At 37.8% G+C, this 23,923-nt stretch overlaps 3 protein-coding genes across 4 annotated transcripts; 2 read left to right on the top strand and 1 right to left on the bottom strand.

Annotated features, from left to right (window-relative positions):
* Window positions 1-724: 724 nt before the first annotated feature.
* Window positions 725-12,463, top strand: coro1cb (coronin, actin binding protein, 1Cb). Of its 2 annotated transcripts, XM_079607772.1 has the most exons (12): window positions 725-1,921; window positions 2,536-3,639; window positions 8,102-8,301; window positions 8,428-8,550; window positions 8,663-8,792; window positions 8,913-9,094; window positions 9,168-9,287; window positions 9,376-9,480; window positions 9,908-10,053; window positions 10,944-11,001; window positions 11,298-11,540; window positions 11,626-12,463. In XM_079607772.1, the coding sequence occupies exons 1-12, from the start codon at window positions 835-837 to the stop codon at window positions 11,743-11,745; spliced, it is 3,618 nt and encodes a 1,205-aa protein (XP_079463898.1). In that variant the 5' UTR covers window positions 725-834; the 3' UTR covers window positions 11,746-12,463. The 2 variants fall into 2 exon arrangements, with proteins under 2 accessions (XP_079463898.1, XP_079463899.1); XM_079607773.1 differs by lacking the exons at window positions 725-1,921; window positions 2,536-3,639 and adding an exon at window positions 5,559-5,706.
* A 2,981-nt stretch (window positions 12,464-15,444) lies between these two features.
* On the top strand, window positions 15,445-18,658 carry tmem119b (transmembrane protein 119b). The gene is made up of 2 exons (XM_079607777.1): window positions 15,445-15,636; window positions 17,264-18,658. The coding sequence occupies exon 2, from the start codon at window positions 17,279-17,281 to the stop codon at window positions 18,161-18,163; it is 885 nt and encodes a 294-aa protein (XP_079463903.1). The 5' UTR covers window positions 15,445-15,636; window positions 17,264-17,278; the 3' UTR covers window positions 18,164-18,658.
* A 1,043-nt stretch (window positions 18,659-19,701) lies between these two features.
* On the bottom strand, window positions 19,702-23,822 carry iscub (iron-sulfur cluster assembly enzyme b). Its single transcript, XM_079607785.1, has 5 exons — window positions 23,684-23,822; window positions 23,081-23,194; window positions 20,801-20,911; window positions 20,581-20,659; window positions 19,702-20,426 (listed from the first exon to the last, which is right to left on the bottom strand). The coding sequence occupies exons 1-5, from the start codon at window positions 23,774-23,776 to the stop codon at window positions 20,332-20,334; spliced, it is 492 nt and encodes a 163-aa protein (XP_079463911.1). The 5' UTR covers window positions 23,777-23,822; the 3' UTR covers window positions 19,702-20,331.
* Window positions 23,823-23,923: the final 101 nt, after the last annotated feature.

The following is a 23,923-nucleotide window of genomic DNA, read 5'->3' as shown; positions in this document are numbered from 1 at the left end:
ACAGAGTCAACACAGAGCACTGGACCCTTAAAATACCCCATCATGCTGAGAGACAAAAATGAGATGACATTTCCTGATAATGTAGAGCCATATTTATTCATGTTTATAGACAAATCCTCATACATAAGCTGTGTTGTGTACCGCAAAATATGCTAATGACGAATTTACTTATTTATGCTGTAGCATGACATTATTTTTCAAGTAAAACATGCTTTCTTGAGGTCTGAGGGCAGAGGACAAAGGACCAGCTTAAGCCTTATCATATGCCTATATTGAAGGCTATTTTAGACTATTCTTCCTATGAGACACATTGTGACCCTACAGTAGCTAAGCTGAGCATTATGGGTTACTTCTTACACTCAAACCACTCAGGCTGGGCAATAGAAGTTTCAGAAGGTCAATTTGAGAAAGTTAATAATTTTATATATATATGAGTGTGCGTGCGTGTGTGTGTGCGCGTGTGTGTATACACATTTACTTGAAATTAATTTTAATTGTAATGCATTCAAATAAACTAAACTCACAACTTAGATGGAAACAGGAGTTTTGCTGTCAAGAGCCGTGGGATATGTTTGGAGTCCATGGGTTTTCCCCTTTCATGTCTAATGTGACCTTCGCACCTGGTAACTGATCTACTCTGCCAGTTGCCATTTTGGTTCTGTGACTCAGTGGCTACATTGAGAGTCATTTAATTTTAGGCATTGCAACATTCCTGAAAGGAGTGATGTGAGAGGAACAAGAGATAGCTTGAGATGGGAGGGGGCTCATTATAGATAAAGATATTCAGTCTGTTCATAAACTCATGGGTGGTGATATGTGTTCTTCACAGGGGTGATGGGACAGAAACCGGTCAAGGAGCAAGGAAAAGAAGACGTCCTGACCAGTGCCGTTAGTGACTATGAGATCCTAAACCACAGTGAGGAGGAAGCACATTCCAACAACCCAGAAGAAACAGACCAGAATTTTGTTGACTTGGACACCTCCATACTAGCACCCTGTCCTCAGGAACCAACAAGACCTGATGACAACAACACTGAGCCCTCTTTTAACCAGGGAGGAAAAAAGATCAGTCAGAGTTATGGCACGGATGTTTCACAGAATGCCAGGACACCAAATCCTCAACTGAGCCTGGTAGGAGGTCCATGTGTCTCAGAATTCAAAACAGTCACAAGCGGCACAACCGCCACAGATATATCTACTGCTGCGGACCAGCAACAACCTGACAAAACAGAAGGAATGACTAACAAAACTCACCTCAAGGATACTCCAAACATGTTAGAAGGTTCTTGTCAGGGGGTCTCAACAGATGATGCTGTGAGCGTTGAGAAGAATGAGACACAAACGCTGGTGGACAGACACAATGCGATGTTAGACACAGAGGCAATGACAAAGATGCATGGTAATGTTGAAATAAAGAAGAAATTCTCTTTGGAATCAGAAAATGCTAATTTACTTGAAAGACAGCCATTCCAGGAGATTAGAGTTTCAAAGGGTAAAGATAAAGATGAAGGTCAGACCCTAAGTAGTGCTAAAATTAGAAAACGTTTTGAAAAAGTCTGCAAAGAAAGTGCTGGAACTGTTCAACACAAAGAAAGTCCTGATCCGGACAGATTTGATTATTTGGACAAAGCTGATTCTTTATGTCTGGAGACTGTGACTGCGTGTCCGCCAATCCGCCAATCACATTCAAGTCGCCCGTGGCTCCGGAGTGCAAATAAGCAGGATAATTTACAGAAGGACAAAATTATCAGTCTAGATATGTCAACATGTATTTTAAAAGAAATACCTTATGATGCCTCACAGACACATTTTGCAGCAACACCAAAAGAAAACTTCAGAAAAGACAAAAGAAACCCAACTTTCCATACACCATTTTGGGGAAAAGAAGAGACTGTAGATCCTGCATGGGGTGAAAATGAAGGTAAGGACAAAGTCTTGCATACTCCCTTCGATGAACTTTGTTTATTAAAGTCTAGAAAGACAAAATTCAACTCTAACTCGGAGATTGTTACTGAACTCACAAATGCAGACACAGTTCTAGTTCCGTTAAGGATTGAGGAGGACTCTGAAAAAAACGCATTAAGCACATTCCATTCAGAATTGAACCAAAGCAATACTTTGTTTCACACTGAGAAGAGAAATGATGACAAAGGGGCATTCACTGTCATGGAAAAGCACTCAGCAGTCATGTCATCTGAGAGTTTAACTGAATCCAGTGCTAAAAAAGTCCTTGTTAGCAATGCGCCTCACCCAGCCAAAAAGGGAGTGTGGGGAGCAGATGCACCACGTGTGAAAAGAGACAGTAAATCTGATTATCAAAAAGCTGTTCAGTCGAAATCCATAAAAAACAGGAAAGATTGTGATAGTCATCATAATGGAAGGCACAGTACTTCACCTTTATTTGAATTATCAGGAGAGAAAGGTAAAATTCAAGAAATCCAAATATCTACAGGCTGGAGGTCAAAGAGAATTTTTACAGCGGTAAATGTTTAGATACATTTTTTGTTGACCATTTAAACTGTTTTTCTCACTCAGATTTTGATGGCGGTGACACTGCAAGAGTCACACAGATGGCTTCTTTGAAACGGGAAAAAGAGCCTCTCTATTTCACGGCTGTGATCACACCACCACTTCAGATTCATACATTTCCTGATCAGGAGGCGAGGAAGTCATCTGACATCTCTCATATGTACGTTCCACACACTGAAATACAGAGCATGATCCCTTACGTCTTACCCACAGACGCTCAGACAGAAAAAAAGGCCAAAATCAAAGGACCACCACCACCTGTTCCAAAGAAACCAAAAAATCCCTTTAAAAAAGCTGTTGGCCGCAAGGAATCTGCTTCTCATTCAATAGACGAGCCGAGCGAATATTTGGACCTGCTGGTGAAAAATATCAAAATGGGCAGAAGGCAGGAGGCACTGCAGTCAGCTGATTTTAATGCACATGCATCATGTCTTGATATGTTGCCTTATTATATCGAGTCCCCGTCCTACATGTGCATGTCCATAGAGCCTGAGGCTGCTGATATTCCAAGATATTATTTAGCCCCACACAATGAAATTGTTGCACCTGACTGCGATAACTTGATAGAAACTGTCGATGATAGAGAACTAAACGAAATGGACATGTCTCAGCTGAGACCCTTATTAAAAAAAAGAGCAAAAATAAAGGGCCCACCGCCACCTGTGCCAAAGAAGCCTCAAAATCCATTTGCTAAAACAGACACGGAAAAGATACAAGCAAGCAAAGACTCAGTTTTTGAAAATGTGGAACATCCTTTGAAATATGGTAGACGTGACTCTGAAAGCTACATGATGGACATTGAGGATAAAGAAGACTCTAAACCTACTGCAGTCCCAACCAGATATCCTTACGCCGCCTGTAGAATTCCAAGCAGTGATTCTTCTGCTTCAGAAGAAAATGAAGTGTCCAGATACAGACCTGTCTCCGAACTCATCAGAGACAGCAACAAAATCCAGGAGAAAGTGATACATCACAGCAGGACAAACATAATGGAAGCCAGGCCAGATCTGGCTATGGAAAGCCAGACTCAAAAAGTATCGCAAATGCAGACAGCCTTTCATGTACAAACATCTCCCCAAAAAATCGAAAGAAGATCCTCACCAAAGAAAGGTAAGACAGGTTTTCAAGCTGACTGCATTTCCAGTTTTTATACAGCTAGAAGGGTTATCAAATTTCAGTGAGTATCAGTTTTAGGTAAGACATATGCACAGTTATCCAAAATGTCTTGTCAGGTGAAAATGCTTTATTATAGCATGTATTATTATATATAAACCCAACATGAACATACAAATGATACCATTTATTACAGTACCTGAACATTACTGTAGCATCGCAGTTACACCAATTGTATGATCTAACATAAGACTAACAACAATCCAATAAATGCACTTCTACAAGATGGTTGAGACCATAACCATGATTCTTTGCAACAACATAACCAACCAATAAGAAAACTATACACAGTTACACTGACGTTGTTCAGAATTTTCTTTTCAGTTTTTAAATTAATATTATTAATATGTTTTATCATATTATCAATGGCTCTTTGAACAGCTGGTGACCATCCATCTTCCTCTTGATCACATTCCAGAGGTTTTCAATGGGGTTCAGGTCTGGAGATTGGGCTGTCCATGACAGGGACTTGATAGTGGTCCTCCATCCACACCTTGATTGATTGGCCTGGCTGTGTGTATTGGAGCATGATTGTCCTGTAAGAAAAAACAATCCTTCGAGTTGGGGACATTGTCAGAGCAGAAGGAAGCATGTTTTCTTCCAAGATAACCTTGCACGTGCTTGAGTCACGCGTTATTCAAACAAAAAAAAACAGATCTGCTTGATTCTGATCTTCTCTGATAAGTCGTTTTCAGCTGGTCCTCTAATGTTTAGGCCGAGAACTGGAGAGCCCAGGACAAGCCTACAACCCACAGTCTCTCACACCCACTGTGTAATTTGGTGGAGTACTGGTGATGATCTGGTGGTTCTTCAGTAAGGCTAGAATTGGGGAGATATGTCTTTCTGAATGATGGATAACTCAAGCCACGTACAAGATTATCCTGAAAAATTGCTTTGTTCTGCTCTGACAATGTTCTACAATGCACGGTGTAGAATGGATGAAGGACCACCAGATCAAGACCATGTCATGGCCAGCCCAATCTCCAGACCTGAACCCCATTTTGAAACTTTGTGATGTGATCAAGAGGAAGATGGATGGTCACCAGCTATTAAATAAAGCCAAGCTGCTTGAATTTTTCTCGCCAGGAGTGGCATAAAGCCGCCAAACAGTAATGTGATAGAAGGGAGCATGCCAAGACGCATGAAAGCTGTGATTGGAAATCAGGGTTATTCCACCAAATACTGATTTCTGAACTCTTCCTAAGTTAAAACAATAGTATTGTGTTGTTTAAAAATTAATAAACGTATTCGAGGTCTGAAAACAGTTGTCATTTTCTGTAAATAAATGCTCTAAATGACAATATTTTCATGTGAAATTTGGAAGAAATGTTGTCAGTAGTTTGTAGAATTATCAGAAATGTTAATTTTATTCAAACAGATAGGTCTTCATGTATAATAAATCCAGAGAAACTGCTAATTTCGCAGTGGTCTCTTAATCTTAAACTATAGGATATATATTTGGTCTTTGATATCACAAAGTTTGAAAAGCTCTACACCACACTGAAACAGAAAAATAAGATTTCAAATTAGATTTTAGGGGACACAATGCACTTTGTAACATAATCCAACATGAGCATGACTTCATCCTTTTTCACTCTTAACATAATTACCACTCCTGTAACATTATTAGCTCCGTTTAAGGCGAAGCCCAACGTGTTTAAATACACAAGATGGAAAAGCATGGAATCAATGTAGGGTTTGCAAAGGAGAGATGCTCAAATGTTTTTCCACGCATAAGCAGTGACCTGTCGGCCAGTACGGTACAATTTGTACACCTCTAATTCACACACATAGAATTGATGTCCATGTAGGAGGACATGAGGAGGAGGGGAGGGGAGAGGAGAACAAGGGCGTTTTCTCCCGTTCATTCAGAATAAAGGAGAGGAGGGAAGCTATTGTGGCTAGCCGCAATTCACTGAGACAGTCACCAGCACAAACTGAATCTGTGAGAAAATAAATTAATGCTTTGAATTTGACGCTCTGAGAGACCTAGTACTGATAAAGGTAAGCGTTTTGCGTTTGGTCATATTAATGCAAGGCAGGTCAGTGTTGCACTAGCCTCTACTGGAATGCTAGCTCGATTTTAGCAAGCATCACTGATTTAAAACAAGCTCTGGAAACAGCTCGTACCTAACCGGAAAAAAACTTGCGCTCGTGCATGTGCATTTGCTGCATTTAGCGTCATTTTCTGACATGTGAGACTACATCCAAGCTTTAATGATCATGCATATGGCGAGATAAGCAGAAATAGTGAGATATTAATTGAAAGTTGACCATCATGACCTGTGCCGGGTTGATAGCACGCCTCCACTCCAAAGCGGCACGTCGCATTTCGCCAGCGCATGCAAAATAAAACATGCTCGGCTCAAAACTAGCTGCATTACTGATGCTTTTCCGGCTTTTTTCATTCATTTGTTCGGTTAGCGATTAGCTCTCATTTTCTCACACCAGCAGAAGCCTGCCCATCTATCGATTATGTCATTTTTTTTCATTCTCACTCTTGCACTATAGGCGAATATCTTTTTTCTCTCATCCATATGTTTTATCTCTCACTCTTTATCTTAATTCATCTTTAAGTAGACATTTAATTTTTTCGCCGGTATGCTCATCATCAGCAGCAGCATCATCATCACCACCATCATCATCATCATCATCATCATCAATAACGCAGCTCGGCCATTAGAAAGCAAACACACTCACGCCACCACCATACATCTGACCTATTTCCAAAAGCACATCCATGGCTTTATTGTGATGACCGCATTTTATTCTCCTAAACACAGCTGTTTGGAATCGTCATAATTATTAACATTGTTATTAATGGTAGTTGCTATTATTTAGGAAGGTACCGTCACCAATCAGGCTCATCTCAGCAAGTGCTTCAGATAATAATGCATTTTTAAAAACGACTCATATAACCAGTGATTGTTAATGTTGAATTGTGAATATCAATTAGAAGGCCTATTTCTGTTATACCCTTTATAACACTGGTCAGGAAAAAGCACTAGGAATCTGCCTAACTAGACAGAAATTTTGGGAATCGTTGATGTGTGCATAATTTTTTTTAGCATCTTTGGTGTGTGTAGCATCATAAGAAATGTCTATTTTGGCATTTTATTAGGTTTCATTAGATTATGTTGAATTGCATATTTTATTCTGGATGATAAATAAACAACACATTTATATATGTTCAAGAAAGACATTTTTTACTGATTTAAAAAAAAAAAATTTTACTGACATTTTTCTGATGCATGAACTTTCAGACACTATAAAAAAATTGTCAAGTAAGCTAAAATATGTGCTTCATTTGATTACGTTCAAATTAAATGAAGGAAAAATGTTAGTTTGAGAAGAAATGAGATGAAATAGATCATTATGCTAACAACTCATCACATCCAATTAAATTAAGTCCAATTTAATTAAATATATATATATATATATATTATATATATATATATATATATATATATATATATATAATTAAATTGGACTTAATGTATATATATATATATATATATATATATATATATATATATATATATATATGAAGACTTCAGATGCAAAAGCCTCTAAGTGCCATCTAAAATTTTCTAGAATGATACTTTTTATCAATCTTGTATGTTTATGTTCAGTTATTTCACTTTAATGGCAATGAAAATGACCTATTAATTGTCATTAAAGTGAAATTACTGAATTTATACTAGCTTGATAAAATGCTAATTTTAGAAGAAAATTTCAGATGGCACTTAGAGGCTTTTGCATCTGAAGTCTTCATATATATAATTTATATATGTATATATATATATATATATACACAGTAGTCAACATTTGAAGTGACCTTTCATCAAAGTTATACATTAATTTTGAACAATACCCATTCTTGTCCTAGGACAATTTTGATTAACTTTTTTTATCCACTTCAAATGTTGACTACTGTGTGTGTGTGTGTGTGTGTGTGTGTGTATATATTATATATATATATATATATATATATATATATATATATATATTCAATAATTTAAACAAACTGTCATCAGAGCATGGCATTCTCATAACAAGTTTCTACAAAGAGGCTCAATGAAATGCACACTCACAAAACTGCATTTTCTCCTTGTCTATTATGGAGAATTGCTTATACAGAGTGAAATGGAAAACCGTTTCCCAGTGCTCTCTAGCTGACTGCTATCTAATATGATACACTGTCAGTATTAAGTCTGAAAACAACATTGAACATTTATCTGTCATTATGACTGTGTTATACTGCAAAATATAAACTGTCAGGTTTGTCAGGTAATAGTACAAACTGTCATCTTTCTGTCTCATCATCATTATTATTTTAAATCTAAAAAATCATAATGACAAGTAAGAACAAAACATTTCTCTTGTCTTGTATTTTCAGAAATGATCAGACGAGTGGTACGACAGAGTAAATTCCGTCATGTGTTTGGTCAGGCGGTGAAGAATGACCAGTGCTATGATGACATTAGGGTTTCGCGGGTTACCTGGGACAGTGCCTTCTGTGCAGTAAACCCCAAATTTGTTGCTATTATTGTGGAGGCTAGTGGGGGTGGAGCTTTCCTTGTTCTGCCTCTGCAAAAGGTAAGCCATAACCGCATATGAATTAAATGTCCACTCATCATTTTTCCAATCTTACCGGTAGTTGTTCAGAATTATGCAAGATGAGACATACATTCATGCTCTCTGCCCCTGCTTCGTGTTTTGCAGACGGGTCGTATTGACAAAGCCTACCCCACTGTTTGTGGTCACACGGGCCCTGTGCTGGACATCGACTGGTGCCCGAACAATGATCACGTCATTGCCAGCGGCTCTGAAGATTGCACAGTAATGGTACGCCCAGCTCCTTCACTACATCCTATCATAGAAACCATGCTCAGAATCCAAAAAGTGTAAAACAAAGAGTAATTATTATTATTCAAATATTCCCATTTTTGTTACATAGGTGTGGCAAATCCCTGAGAACGGCCTTACCTCAGCACTTTCTGAGCCAGCCGTGGTGTTGGAGGGTCACTCTAAAAGGGTGGGCATTGTGACGTGGCATCCAACAGCTCGCAATGTTCTGCTAAGTGCGGGTAAGAGATTTTAAAAGCAAGTGCGCCACATAAAAACCTTTGCGTTTATCATCTTGAGGATCAAAAACCTGTGACTGAATGATTAAAAAAAAAACATTTTTGTCTTCTCTTCTCCGTCAGGATGCGATAATCTCATAATCATTTGGAACGTGGGCACAGGAGAAGCTCTGATCAACCTGGAGGACATGCATCCTGACGTGATCTTCAGCGTCTGCTGGAGTCGCAACGGCAGCCTCATTTGTACAGCATGCAAGGATAAGAAAGTGCGCGTTATCGATCCACGCAAGGGGAAGATCACTGCGGTAAGTGAAAACATCTCAAAAGGACTCTTTATTTTCACAGTTCTTAGTGTCTCACTGGCATTGATGATCACAGGAGAAGGATAAGGCCCATGAGGGGGCCCGGCCCATGAGGGCCATCTTTCTGGCTGATGGAAACATCTTCACCACCGGCTTCAGTCGTATGAGTGAGCGGCAGCTGGCCTTATGGAATTCAGTAAGCCAAACAAATGGATTTTCTCTCTGTTTTTGAAAAAGCTAGATTTGTTATGCACTATAATTAAATATTTTGTATGCTCTTTAAGAAAAACATGGAAGAGCCGATATCAGTGCACGAAATGGACACCAGCAATGGAGTGTTGCTTCCCTTCTATGACCCTGACACTAATGTGGTCTACCTGTGTGGAAAGGTGAGCAAGTTTTTATGTGACCCAAGAAGCGCAAGTTCAGCCATATTGTATTAACTCTACAAAATATGAATTGAAACATCTTAGAACAGTTCCTAAACCTATTTGACACCAAGGCCCTTCTTTGTCCAAGACAATAGTCACAGTCCTTCCTATTTGAGCTGATATGTACCTCTGACAATTCTGTTAGATGTAATACCATTATGTCAGTTTAATGTTCGACATCTTTATGTTTTGTGTTTTTTTAATTTTTAAATTAAGATTATGTTAACTACATTTAAATAATTTGGGGCCCCGTAGTTGTGAACCACTGGCTTAACATTAATACTGGGATGTCATAATAATTTTTTTAGTGTGTGTATATATAAAATTGTGAAAAGGACATTTTGGAGAGAAATTTGCAAAACTGTAAGCTTGTTTTCTGGTCCAGGGTGACAGCAGTATCCGTTACTTCGAGATCACAGACGAGGCACCGTATGTGCACTACCTCAACACGTTTTCCAGCAAGGAGCCCCAGAGAGGCATGGGATACATGCCTAAAAGAGGCCTAGACGTCAACAAGTGCGAGATAGCCAGGTATGCGCTGTTTGCACGGGACAGGTATTTATTTTACCCGTTTTTATAAAAAAAAGAAAAAGCAGGCTGAATAGTTTGAGGTGCTGATGGCCACATCAGAACCTGGATATTTTAGAGAAACTGACTTGAAGCCTTCAGCATTGTTGTGATTATGGTTCTCAGTTGTGTGACTTGATTGATGCTTTACTCCTGCTGCTAGTTTGATTTTTCTTCTCCAGTAGGGGGAGGCATTAGCCTGTCATTGACTATAAAATCTAATGGGATGGCAGTGTGGCACTGATCATGCTGTGGCTCATAAAGGTCATTGAAATGTTATTTGACAACTAATTATCACTGTGTGGATCATTAGTTTTAGTTTACTCCTTTATCAAGGTGTATGTTCTGTGTTTATTATTATTATTTTACCTAATTATTATTCTATAGCAATTATTTTATATATCTGGCATAAACTCTCTCTATATATATATGTGTGTGTGTGTGTGTGTTTGTGTGTGTGTGTGTTTGTGTGTGTGTGTGTAATTTTTTACAAAATTTAATTTACTCCTGTGATGGCAAAGCTGAATTTTCAGCATGATTACTCCAGTCATCAGTGTCACATTATCCTTCAGAAATCATAATAATATGCTGATTTGCTTCTCAAGAAACATTTCTTATTATCAATGTTAAAAAACAGTTGAGCTGCTCAATATTTTTGTGGAAAAGATTTTATTATTGGAAAAGACAATATTTTCTGTTTTCTCAGAAAGATTATTTACAAGAAAGTTCAAAAGAACAGCATTTATTTGAAAAAGAAATATTTTGTAACATAAATAAAGTACAAAAAGATTTCTGTGCTGTTAACACCAATAATAACACAATGGCACCAATAACATGTCTGTTGTTTCTCACAGGTTTTATAAACTTCATGAGAGAAAGTGTGAGCCAATTATCATGACCGTCCCTAGAAAGGTACTTTTTACTGTATTGTGTTTGCTATTTATGTAATTATTCCATTAGATTTTGTTATTCCTCAATATAATCTCCAGTATAATTTTTTTTTTTTTAAGTTAAGTGCTACTGGCAAAGCTTAATAAAAAGTGTGATTTAATGGTCATTAATTGATGAAGAAATGAAGATGAAGAAGGGGAGGCACATGATTTCAGTTAACATTAAAGCAGCAAATGTTTTCAGAGAAAACAAAGAGCTTGAATACATGATTCCAAAATACTCATTACGGTATTTCCTGTTTCTTCTGTTCTTGGCAGTCAGACCTCTTCCAGGACGACCTCTATCCGGACACAGCAGGTCCAGACCCGGCGCTAGAGGCTGAGGAGTGGTTTGAAGGCAAGAATGGCGATCCAATCCTGATCTCGCTCAAACACGGTTATGTCCCGGGCAAGAACCGTGACCTCAAAGTAGTCAAGAAAAATCTGCTGGATAACAAGGCAACCAAGAAGGTGGAGGAGCCAGCAACTCCTCAGAAACCTGCCTCTCCTCAGATAACCAGAGTAAGGATGATGCTTCATTGACCTGTTTGCATTTCCCCCCTTATAACTGGTGCTAAAACACTGTTTCTTTTATTCTGCTCCACAGAAGAATGAAGTGAAGTTAGAGGAGCTGTTGCGAGAAGTCAAGTCCCTTAGAGATCTGGTCACGCTGCAGGACAGGAGAATCGCCAAACTGGAAGACCAGGTGGCTAAAGTGGCAATCTAAGACACTGGTGGTGGTCTGAGCCATAGCGTCAGTATGGAGAGAAAGAGAGAGATTCAGGTGGGCAGGGGAGGTCAGTCACTGCCAAAATTTCTCAATTTGACTCGATCATTCCGCTTGGTGTTTCTCACATGGACAACTTCAAGCAACATTCCAAGATGGACTTTTACTTTTTGTCAAGTCTCCCCCAAGCATTCGCATAACAGAAGCAAAATTGTGGCAAAGAGCGGTCACTGGTTTTAACTGATGTTTTACATTTAGTTAAAAATGTTCTTACTTTTTTAGTTATTGTAACATTGTTCCCATGAGTATTCTGATATTTACCAGTATGTTACAGAGTGTCGTTGTATATACAAATCAGTATTTCTCTTTCCTTTTTTTTGTTGTGCTGCCAAATTTGAGGTGATGATGGTCACCTCTCCTTTTATTTCTACTTTTATATGTTTTTCCCAGTTGTAGATAGTGGCTTATTGAAAAACATGAATTTACATGTCATACTATTCACAGTGGGACATAAGCAGAAAAGGCAGTAATGTGTGATTGTAAAGGCCATTGGTACTTCAGAAACTAATCATTGGTGATGATAAGGATATGATTTAAGGCTGGCCCACATGAAAAGATTTTAAAATCGTATCAGATTTTCAAAATGTGAGAGACCACAAACATGACGATAAAAAACTATTATAGATTTAACAGTTTTGTTCCAACAGATTCCATTCACAAAAAAAAAAAAAAAACAGATTCCTGACTGTGAACACGGGAAATCTCTCGCGGTCAAACATGACTTTAGAGTAAACAAACATGGTGGACAAGTCGTGTTATGCTTCTGGTGTGGTGAAGAGATGAGTCCCACTGTAGAGATGAGTCCCACCTTACGTGGGATAACGCCCATCAATTAATATATTTATTTGTTCAGCGCTTTTCACAATACACACAGCTTTACAGAAAGACAGACAGCTATTGAATAGTAATTGAATTGTATATGTAAGCTAACTAAAAAACCACTAAGAACGAGAAATATTTAATTTCACAATCTAGCTTAAGTTACTTACTAGTATGTTAAAAGACATCAATGGTCGCTTTAACGTAGTTCAACCGATTACCCATAAAACGAGCTTTGAACCAATCGGATTTCTTGGGTCCTAGGGTGGGACTCATCTCTATTGTGGGACTCATCTCTTCACCACACCGGCAGCTTGCTTTCTGATTTTGTATCGTTTCGTTCCACGTGACAATCTACAGAGTGCGTACAGTTTGTCTTCGGGATTCCCCCCACACAACAGGATTTCTGGTCGTAAATATTGGATACATGTTGGATATTTACGATTTGAGATCAGTGCGGCCCCGAGCAGATTCAATCACCCTTAACGCACTTCACACCACAGGAAAATCTGAGAAGATAATCTGTTGAACCATCAAGATAATCAGGGGGAGAATTGGGCCCAAAATCGGCCCGATTATCTTGTAGTGTGTGGGTGCTTCTAGTGAAATGTAAGAAATGCTCATAACCATTCAAATTCAACATTTAGGATTTTAAAATCGGTCCATAATTGTCCCTTGTGATGATCATGATCACTGAAGTATTAAGCACATTGTCATCTCCTCCATTGCCTGGCTTTGAGATCATCATAATTGATTATAAAGCATCCAACAACAGGGTTTTTCAAAATATAACACAATCAGTTACAGTATATCCAGAAGCAATAACGTAACGTTGCAGAATGAATGTGAACTTAAACCGAAACTTGTTCAAAATGCATTAATCATGCATAGGTATCATAAATCAAAATCCTACCGCTGTAACTTTATAGTAATTATGAAATTACTGTTGCACCTCAGGAAATCAACCACTTTGAAGTCAGAAACATTGGATGCTCAACACTTGCCATTTGCATGACTTTTTTGTCCACAGAAATAGTATCAACTTATTTTGAATAGGAAATGGCTATTTTTTTTTGCTATCATTATCTATGTCTGCCCCCACTTTTGAATTATTGTCATGTTTCAGAATATTGGGCTGACACATGCTCTGATACATGAACTTGGCTTTACGAGGCAGTGGCTACCTGCGAGCTCTTCTGATGTATATGTACTGTAAATGTATTGGTGCCTCTATGTGTGTTTCTGGTTTTAGACAGACCTCCTCAGTTGACCACTGCTGGAGGACACCATCCATGAATCTGAGCACTTATCTGTGTCCTAAACAGTCTTGTGCATGCATTCCAAACTTCACCTAAAATAAAAAAGGTTGACTCTACAATAAATCCTTTCATTAATAATTCTTCATGAAGTTTGTGGTCATTTTCTTGGTGTTTTGTAGGACTGTTTACAATGATGTTAAACAAAACTTGTTACACGTTACATGTAGTTACTGTAGTGATGATAACTATAAATTATGCATAATTACATGCAACTAACCCTAAACCAAACCCCAATACTAAATACCCTAACCATGTAGTAAGTACATGTAGTTCATTATTATTACACTGTACTTAAATGCATAATTACACTGTAATACGGACACCTTAAAATAAAGTGTAACCAAATATTGTTACGTTTATGAAATGTTCTCATCTTGAAAACTTGATTCTGATCTATTGTCCCATTCATAGATCGTGAAAATGACCTCAAAGGACTTTATTATTATTGTTGTAATATTGTTTCAATGTTCTTGTTGTGTATAGGCTAACAGTTTTGTATTTACTTTTTTTTATTAGTAGAAGATTTAAGATAATATACGCACAGGTAAAATTATTTAGATCAATATTTCATCCCCACATTTGTAGTTTTTTTAATCATTATTGCAAAATAAACCTCTTTGGGGTAATTCAAGATCCCTACATTATCCCAAGATTCCTAGTAAAGGACATTATCTCTAACTTATTGTTCCTGCATGTAAAGACTATTTTCTAAGTCTGTTCTCAGTAAAGTTTATTATAATGAAATAAAGAAAGAATGACATGAAAAAGACATACTACATCCTTCATCCTCCTCAACTCTCTCAAGATTAGCTTAGGTGCTCTTAAAGCAGATGTTTTCATGGTCTTGTATGTCTTGACAAGTCATTAAAAGTCCTAGATGCCTCAAAGGGCTGCCATATTGAAAACTAATTATAAGAGGACTATAAGATAGGATATATGTTCCTGCAGACAAATATTCCAATCATTTTTATTTATTTATACTGAGACAGTACCCTTTAGCCTTTCCATCATTTACATCTCATCTCATTGCTATTCTTTGGTTTTAGGGCAAACTGCAGCCCTATGTATCTCTGCTCTCAACACCCTGTCCATTGTTCCAGCAGTGGCTCACGGCACGTGTGCCCTCTACCCCCCGAATCCCGTGAGCACAGGAAACATAAACCTCTTCCTCAGGGATCTGATAGCTTCTGTTTGAAGACCAAACACAAACCAAAGGTATTTTACAAGAGACCATCAATGTCTGTATTTCACCCTCAAACAGATTTAATAATTAGAAGAATGGGTTTAATCAGGGTTTTTAGATTCAAGAGACTGGATGGATGAAAATAAAAATCTGGAGAATATTCTTTAGAGTCTCCCCCGTTTGTTGAAACTAACTGTTACATCTGGTGGCTTGAAGTTCTCCAGTGCACAGGCAGGAGGAAAATATCTCGGCTCTCCCCCAACCAGCCTTTAACGAGAACAGTGTGTCTGGAACTGGCCCAGTCAGTCTTTCTGGGACAGAGTAGAAGCAGAAGAAAAAAGGAGGAGGAGGGGAGAACAAGAGTTTCTTCCCCCCTCACCAATCCAACTGTTCTTCATCGTGCAGTCTGTAACAACAGACATTCAGCTTGAGAGGAGGAAACAGCAGAAGCGTTCTTCTCCATGTTAGATCATCTCCCGTCGGAATGTTTTAGAACTTCAGCACTTGAAAGTAAGTATGAATTCAGATTTCAACATTAATTTAGTCTGTTTTCTATTTTAGTAATCCCGTCCCTGTCCATGTAACGATAGACAGATGACTTGCCTTTACAGGAATGCACAGCTTTAAAAGAGCCATGTCCAGATGTGGCTAACCAAGTTTAAAACTGTTCTCTAACTGTTTCAAAGATTCTGTGACATAGAATAGTTTCTGAACGCACTCTTCTGTTGACTTTGGCCAGTTGACCCTAAAAGACAGAGATTTACATAAAAGGAAGTTAATGTGACGAGGACAGAACTTTCATACATTTGGAACTGCTTTGAAGCTAGCATTAAAGCACTGACAGAGACTAATATTAATGCTGTGTGTGTGTGTGTGTGTGTGTGTGTGTGTGTGTGTGTGTGTGTGTGTGTGTGTGTGTGTGTGTGTGTGTGTGTGTGTGTGTGTGTTGGAAAATGAGGCACCACATGAGCTTGATACTATTTCCATTGTGCAGCAAATGCCCAGTGATGATTATGGTCGTCAGCTTGAGCACAGATGGCACAGAGCAGAGAGACCTCTGATGAAAGATCTTTGTTTAAAGAAACAAATCGTCATAATTTATTTAGTTGGTTCACCAGCTGTTTTGTGTAACTAACTATATTAGTTATACACTAAAATCACTGTAAAAAGTGATCAGTTGACTTTACTTTAAAAAAAAGTGATGAAACCCGTTGCCTTAAAATTATTAAGTCAAATGAACCATGCATAATTAAAAAAATTAAGTTATGTGTTCACATAACTTCTTTTTTTTCAATTACGCATGCAGTTTATTAACTTAATCTTAAGGCAACAGGTTTCCTCCTTTTTTAAGTTTAAGTCAACTGATCACTTTTTACAGTGTATAGAGTTGTAGAATGTAACATTCTTTATCATAATCAATATACATAATTATGAGCAAACACTAATTAACAGTTAACAATAGTATATTTTTATAAATGAACATTTAACTTACCGTAATGAATCCTTTTAAAATTCTTGTTTATTGTTAGTTCATGATCGGTGCATTACCTACTATTAATAAACCTCATCGTAAAGTGTTAGCAGTGGACATGGCAGTGATGTTCGGCTGCAGTTAACGTATCTGGCTCACAATCCAATGAGGTTTCCATGTGGTGCTTTGAATGCAGACAACTGCAGTGAATGAATGTCACAATGAAGTGAGAACATACCAAAGTTTTTGATTTGAACTATTTGTAGTTTTAGTTAGCGAGTCTAAGTCGATAACATCACAGCTAACAAAAATATGTTTTATGAACAATTTGCTAATGTTCCCATTATGAAAACGTTATTTCTGAATGTTCTCAGTCAGTTTTTTTTTAAATGTATGAATGACATTTTCTCTTGGTGACACAAATGTCAGTGAAATTGTGAAGGGAAAATTAGATGTTATTATTTTGTTATTAAACGTTAAATATATATGAATGCAGTCCATTTACTTTGAACCAAACAATCTATATAGCATTCAAAATTCAGGAACCTTGTCAACAAATGTTAGCCAAAGTTCTGAAAAGATTCTCGGTTAGCTGGGATGTTTAAAAAAGAAAAGTGGTTTAAAATGTAAAATGGAGTAATTAAAATGCCTTTTTAACCACCTCAGGTATTCAGTCACAGGATGGACCACTCAGCTCTCCGATGCCTCATCGGCCTATCCGTCACTCTGCTAACCAGGCACACCGCGAATGGCACTCCAGTCATTTTAAATGACTCTATGGAGGGCAGTGGGCAGTGGGAATCTGAGAGCAAAGACCTGATCCCCACACCTAGCAGTTCCTCCTTCCTCAATGAATCGGTAAAGACCACCTCCATATATGGAGAAAAACATACCAAATCGTTCTTGAATCAGATGGTGGACTTCTTACAAGAGAACCACCTTCCCATAATTGTCATTACCACTTTACTTTTTCTCATCCTCACCATCCTCTGCTCGGCTGCCATCTTGAGTCGCCGACGTAAAGTCAGCACCTACTACCCTTGCGCTTTCCCCTCCAAGATGTACGTGGATGAGCAAGACAAGACTGGAGGAGTGCGCATCTTCAACGAAGTCCCGGAGAAAGCCAACACTAGATCCACTGAGGAGCCGGTGAATTCAGCCAGGCAGCTTCAGGAGGACATCATGCTGGCTACCAAGAACCTCCGAACTCCAGCCAAGACTCCATGGAAAGAGAAGAATGAAACGGCAGAAGATCAAAAATCTGCCGATGGCGAGGAATGTCCTCAGTGCGACAAGAGTCAAGAGAATGGCTGTGGCCTGCTAGAGGACAAGACCACAAATCAGTCTGCCATTGAGGATTCTATGGAAAAGAGCAGCCCCAGCAGGTCCCAGGACAGCGTCCCAGCTTGTGACATGGAAAAGACTGACCCCTCGGACTCTGGGCCCCCTGAAGAGAGCAAACATCTATCTGCGCCAGAGAATTCAGAGATACAAGAGAACACAAACAAACAGGAAGTTGCTACTTCAGACTCACCATTTATCAGTGAAGAGAAAACAGCATTTTAGTGTGGACATTTTTAAAGCCTTAAAGGAAACACTTAGACATAAATACTGACCAAAGTGCATTTCTTGGACACATTGTAAAACTAAAGAATGTAGTATGAAGTTTTATTGATATTATCGGTAGCACTTTATTTCACAGTCCGGTTCCCATGTACATACTATGTACTTATTATAGTAATTGCAATAACTGGGTAATAACTAGGTACTAACCCTGAACCTACCCCTAAACCCAACCTTAACCCATGCTGTTAGCTTATATTACCCAATACTTTTTTAGGCAAGTACACGTAAGCACACGTACTGTAAAATAAAGTGCAACCAAATTATCCGATTTTTTTTCAGGAAAATGTATGGCTTTAACATTGTTTGTGACTGTTTACTTTGATGTACCAGATATATATGTACTCTGCTTAAAATTTGTATTTTAATTTTCTTAAATGTAAATGATATGAACGGATGCCTTTTGGGCAAGACTTTAACATAAAAATGGCATTTTAATCGTTAGTCGTGGTGAATCTCTTTTCGTTTGACGTGTTGATGACTATTCTTGTTTTCTTTACTATTTTTATTAACAAAGACATTTATAAAGACTGGAAGGGTGATGAGCTTAGAGGTGAAGAATGCTATTTTATGTCATTTAATGTTGTCTCTTTTCTAATGTATCACAACACACACACAAAATAAAGCAAGCACATTTGCTACTCCAATTAAGGAGAGGAGCCTCGGTATAGAAAAGCTTTGCTGTGAGCCAGGTTATTGTTTACATATTCTAGCTCTAAATATTTCCTTTCAAGGTCGAGAGGTATTCAGCCACAGCTGCTGAATGCCACAAAGTCCCATGCCACCTTTCTAAGAGTTTAGTCTAAAGATCAGTTAGTCTCAACATGTATTTTATGAAGAACACAATATCCTCAATAGAAATCTTTATGGGACTTGACCAGTTGATTCACACTTAATTATTATTTTTTAAACTATCTAGATTATCTTTCACCCATTTTATTCGCCGTCGGTGTATGAATGAGTGAGTGAATGGGTGAATGTGAGGCAATATTGTAAAGCGCTTTGGTGGCCATTGGGTCTGTGAAAGCGCTATATAAATGCAGTCCATTTACCATCTTGAATGAAGTAATAAATGCCAGCTAATGCAATTACTTCACTCACCACAATCATTGGTGTTTAGATCTACACCTTACAGATCATGAAACAAATATGACATTGAGTTTTACTCAAATTGAAAATACATTTATAAAAGTGAATACATGAGGCAAAAAGAGTACTACTGAGAACTCTGTTCTTATTTTAGACCTAAGCATTGGTGGAAAAACAGCGCCATCTATGGTGATTTTTTTTCCCCACACAGATATTCTGGAATATTTCTATTTTTGAAGCCAGAATGGATTCGTTTAAAGTGGGGAAAAAAAAACATAGTAGCTATGCTGAAACCAATTGTAGTGCAAAATCAGTTCATCACTTTAAATTGTAAATGTGCTTCATTTATTGATCCCATGGGTATGCAGCATTAAATCCAATGCCAACATGCCTGATGTTTACAGATGCTTTATTGATTTAACAAATTAATATTTGAAAGACCATTGAATAAAAGACCAGCAGGATAAGTCACCATCAGAATCACATTTTCATTCCTTCAAACTAAAAGAGAACAAAATTTGTGCGCATTCAGCTAGCAAGTGAAACCACTATTACATCAACATACTGCATCTAAACAAATATGGCCTGGACATAGTAACAGTCTATAGGTCAGTGCTTTTACATTGTGCGTTTAAAAGACTGGCTACAGTGCAAGAGTTGGAGAGCTTTGGTCTAAACTCATAAGGAGGATTTAAAACAGTGATTCTCAACTGGTATTGTTTCTAGACCTAGAGTTTACATTGGGAATCAAATGGTGACCCAAACCCAAACCCTGAGATTTATTAAAATGACCATAATCTGTGTAGACCAAACAATATGTAAAATAAATTTCATTGCATAATGGAAGAAATTAAATGCATTATTCTCTTCCACGTCAATATTTAACTGTGGAACGCATTTTAACACTGGCATTAGGTTTTATTTTCCTGCTGCCCGCGACTCCAGTCAGAACAGACCTGAAACACCAGTTGGTTATGAAGAACCAGTTGAGAACCACTGATTTAGAGGATCAAGTGCACCTCCTAGTTGCGGGACACGGCGATCTTCTCACCCTGTTCACCTTCCTGTTTCAGACGATAGTCTGCCAAAGCTGCTTTAATGGCATCCTCTGCCAGCACTGCAAAGCACAGAGAACCAGGTCAGTAACAGAACAGAAACATACAATTAAGATTTGTATTATACATATAAATGTTAACTGTTAATCTCAACCTGAGCACCAAATACAATGCTAGAAAATATTGTAGAAGCACAGATGAAATCAGAAATCTTACTTGAGCAGTGCAGTTTGACTGGTGGAAGGCGAAGCTCCTTAGCAATCTGAGTGTTTTTTATCATGAGGGCCTCATCAACCTGTACAAATAAAGATCATTTTTAGGTTTGATACCATTATTTAGGACAAAAATGTTCAGTTACAATCAATCAAGCTTTGTTACCATACAGATTGGAAAAAAGGATAAACATTTACTATTTACAATGACTATTTTTGCTTACAGATTTGCCTTTCACCCACTCAGTTGCCAAGGAACTGGAAGCAATAGCAGAGCCACAGCCAAAGGTTTTGAACTTGGCATCCACAATCTTCCCAGCCTCATTCACCTCAATCTAGGTGAGAGAAAAACAGTATACTTCAGAATAAATAACCACTGTGTGAAGGGTGGCATCATCAGTTTCCATCATCAGTATTTGGGACTGAACCACAGACTCTGTAATGAATAGTTTTAAAAAATAAAATAAAAACGTTATCATTTTCTTAATTTTGTGAGAGAGTTCATATGAAAAAAAAAATCAGTAATGAGAAAATTAAATACTGCTATAAAAACTGGATTAAACACAACATACTGTAATCATGATCAATAACTAATTGATTTAGTGTTTACATATGGAGCTAAATGAGTCTCAATAAAGATAAATGCACACACTACATTCACATATGCACACACAGGATTCATACATGCACACACATGATTCATAAATACACACACAGGATACACAAATGCGCACAAAATTCACAAATGCACACACAGAATTTAAAAAGCACAGAAGATTCACAAATGCATACAAAATTCACAAATTCACACAAAATTCATAAATACACACACAATTCAGAAATACAAACAAAATTTACAAATGCACTCAAGATTCAGAAATGCACAGGGCAAGATTCAGACGTGTATTTCTGATGCACACACAAATATATATTGATTTACAAACTGCTTGCGGTCTGTGAACTTCACTGCATTTGTGTGTGAATTTTGAGACTCCCTTGACTTGGCTCGACACACAAATGCCTTTTTTTAAACAGGGAATGATCAGCAACCAATCAGATATCTCCCTTGGTTTAGCCAATCACAAGAACGCACCACGCGTGGGGGATTGTTTACTCATAAGCCAATCACATGAATGCGTTCACACAGCGCGAAATGCATGTGGCGCGGGCGCGGTGGAGTTCTGTCTGTCAGTTGGTTGAGACATAGACATCATATTATAGATAGTCGCCCTATCGACCGCTACTGTATGGGAAGCCAAACAAACCAAAAGTGGGACGAGACAGCGGGGGTTTACAGAGCTCGCGCCGCGCTGACATGTCATCTGCGCGGTTCAATGGTCCGAGCCGCGCGGCCGACTCGTCAGCGCAGCGCGGACGTGTTTCCTAGCGACAACCAATGGGCAGCGCGGCGCGAACAATCCTCACCAGCGCTGCACTGATCAAACAGCGCAGCGCAAACCATACATGCAGATAAATGTACAATAAAGAAACCCCAGCTTCCTTACAAAAAAGTGGTTCTCTGCTGAAGTTTAGGAGTTTTTCCCTACAGAAGACAAAGAAGAAGAAAGACAAGATGCATACATTTATTATGTTTATTATAGCTATTTAATACTGTTAGTAAAGAGTAGTGTTGTGCGTCGATACGTTGAAGAACTGCACATATATAGAGGCTACGGAAAGAGCTGTACAAAGCAGAAACTTCAATGACTTTCAATTTCGTAGTCGTCTTGAGGAGCACGCCAACCTTCTGGAAATTATATCGGACAGTTTACATGTTCAGGTAATGTATGTTAGTAAGTTTTGCATTCAGCCATCATTTGTAGACTTTAAGCTTTTTATGTCTGAATTCCATAATCATTTGTTAATTTTGAATAAAATGTTAAAACTAAAGATCAATTTTATGTTATTGATATTTTGTGATATTGATTTATAGGGTGAATTCAGTGTGATTTGGACACTTTTTGCTATTGAGATTAATTGGAAAAAGTGTCCCTCCCAATCAACCTGAATACACACACACACACACACACACACACACACACACTATATATCGCCTATATATAGTCTAAAACTGTATAATGTTTTAGAATGACCTTTATAGGGCATGTATGAATGTATGATATGTACATATGCATGTATGAATCCTGTGTGTGCATATGTGAATGCAGTGTGTGCATTTATCTTTATTGAGACTCATTTAGCTCCATATTTACAAAGATAATTGGTTATTTGTTGAATATGTGAGTTTTATTGTATAACCGTTTTACATTTTGGATTGTTGATTGTTTTATAAATAAATAATTCATAAATATAACAATTTTCAATATAATAAAATTCAATAATTTATAAATAATTCATCCTGTTTAAATATGCAAGATTCACCTACTTAAATAATTACAAATGACAGTCAATAACCCTACAGTAGTAAACATACCCAGTCACTGGAAAAAAAATATTTAGGATGAACAAAGCAGTCATTCACAAGTTAAGCAAGAGAGGATTACCTGCAGTTTCATCACATCTCCACATGCAGGGGCGCCAACCAACCCCGTGCCCACATTTTTGGCATTTTTATCCAAAGATCCTACATTTCTTGGGTTCTCATAGTGGTCCACAACCTTTAAAACAAAAAATACATTTTAGGGGAGGGGCCAATTAAGTTATTTGGCTCAAAGTCAGTATCATGTGTCAGTGCGTTATACAAGACAAACAATCGACCATATCTCTAATGACCCCCAAATGTATTAACTAGTTAGTTTTGTACTCAGTTTGCCATCAAATTAAAAAGTTGTCATTTGTAAAATAAAAAAGTCTTAGAGGTGATTTCAAAAGATGTGTATAGAGGTCCTGTGCTCGTTCAAAGAAACAAGTAAATCCTTTAATTATTCAGCTTATACAAATGTTATTTGAATCAAGGATGACTTAAAGCATTAAAACGAAACCATGCGAAACATGCCATGTCATATTTTAATGTTGATAGTACAGTGCCAATTACTGTCATCATCATTATCAAGGGATGTCACAACTTCACAGAAAGCCACTTTAACTAACGTTACAACAAAGCAGAACATTTTAGTAGTCGATTGACATGAGTCATGCTAGCTTACCTTTATGTGATACCCAGATTGCATAAAATGTGGAGCTGAAAGCGTTTTGAGAAATATCGGAGACGCGCATTTCTTCACCAGCAAAGCCGCCATGATATTTATAATGACGCACTTGAGAACTCAAATAGCGGATTTATACGCCGTTCAATCTCGTACTTTTCAACCATCGCGAGATATGATACAAGTGGAGCCTGATTTTTATGCACACATATTAGTTTTAAACCTTTATTATTTATATGC

Source organism: Phoxinus phoxinus (genome assembly GCF_949152265.1).
Source record: "Phoxinus phoxinus genome assembly, chromosome: 3".
NCBI lineage: Eukaryota > Metazoa > Chordata > Actinopteri > Cypriniformes > Leuciscidae > Phoxinus > Phoxinus phoxinus.
Note: the sequence above shows the minus strand (reverse complement) of the source record. Positions and strands in the feature narration are given on the sequence as shown.

What these genes read in the sequence shown, in the direction of transcription:
- coro1cb (XM_079607772.1), top strand. Translation starts at nt 835, where the DNA reads ATGGGACAGAAACCGGTCAAGGAGCAAGGAAAAGAAGACGTCCTGACC. An exon ending in TGCATGGGGTGAAAATGAAG is followed by an intron (nt 1,922 to 2,535) that starts GTAAGGACAAAG and finishes TTTCTCACTCAG; the next exon opens with ATTTTGATGGCGGTGACACT. An exon ending in GCAAGGGGAAGATCACTGCG is followed by an intron (nt 9,095 to 9,167) that starts GTAAGTGAAAAC and finishes TGATGATCACAG; the next exon opens with GAGAAGGATAAGGCCCATGA.
- tmem119b (XM_079607777.1), top strand. Translation starts at nt 17,279, where the DNA reads ATGGACCACTCAGCTCTCCGATGCCTCATCGGCCTATCCGTCACTCTG.
- iscub (XM_079607785.1), bottom strand. Translation starts at nt 23,776, where the DNA reads ATGGCGGCTTTGCTGGTGAAGAAATGCGCGTCTCCGATATTTCTCAAA. An exon ending in GAGATGTGATGAAACTGCAG is followed by an intron (nt 20,912 to 23,080) that starts GTAATCCTCTCT and finishes TCTCTCACCTAG; the next exon opens with ATTGAGGTGAATGAGGCTGG. An exon ending in AGTGGGTGAAAGGCAAATCT is followed by an intron (nt 20,660 to 20,800) that starts GTAAGCAAAAAT and finishes TTATTTGTACAG; the next exon opens with GTTGATGAGGCCCTCATGAT.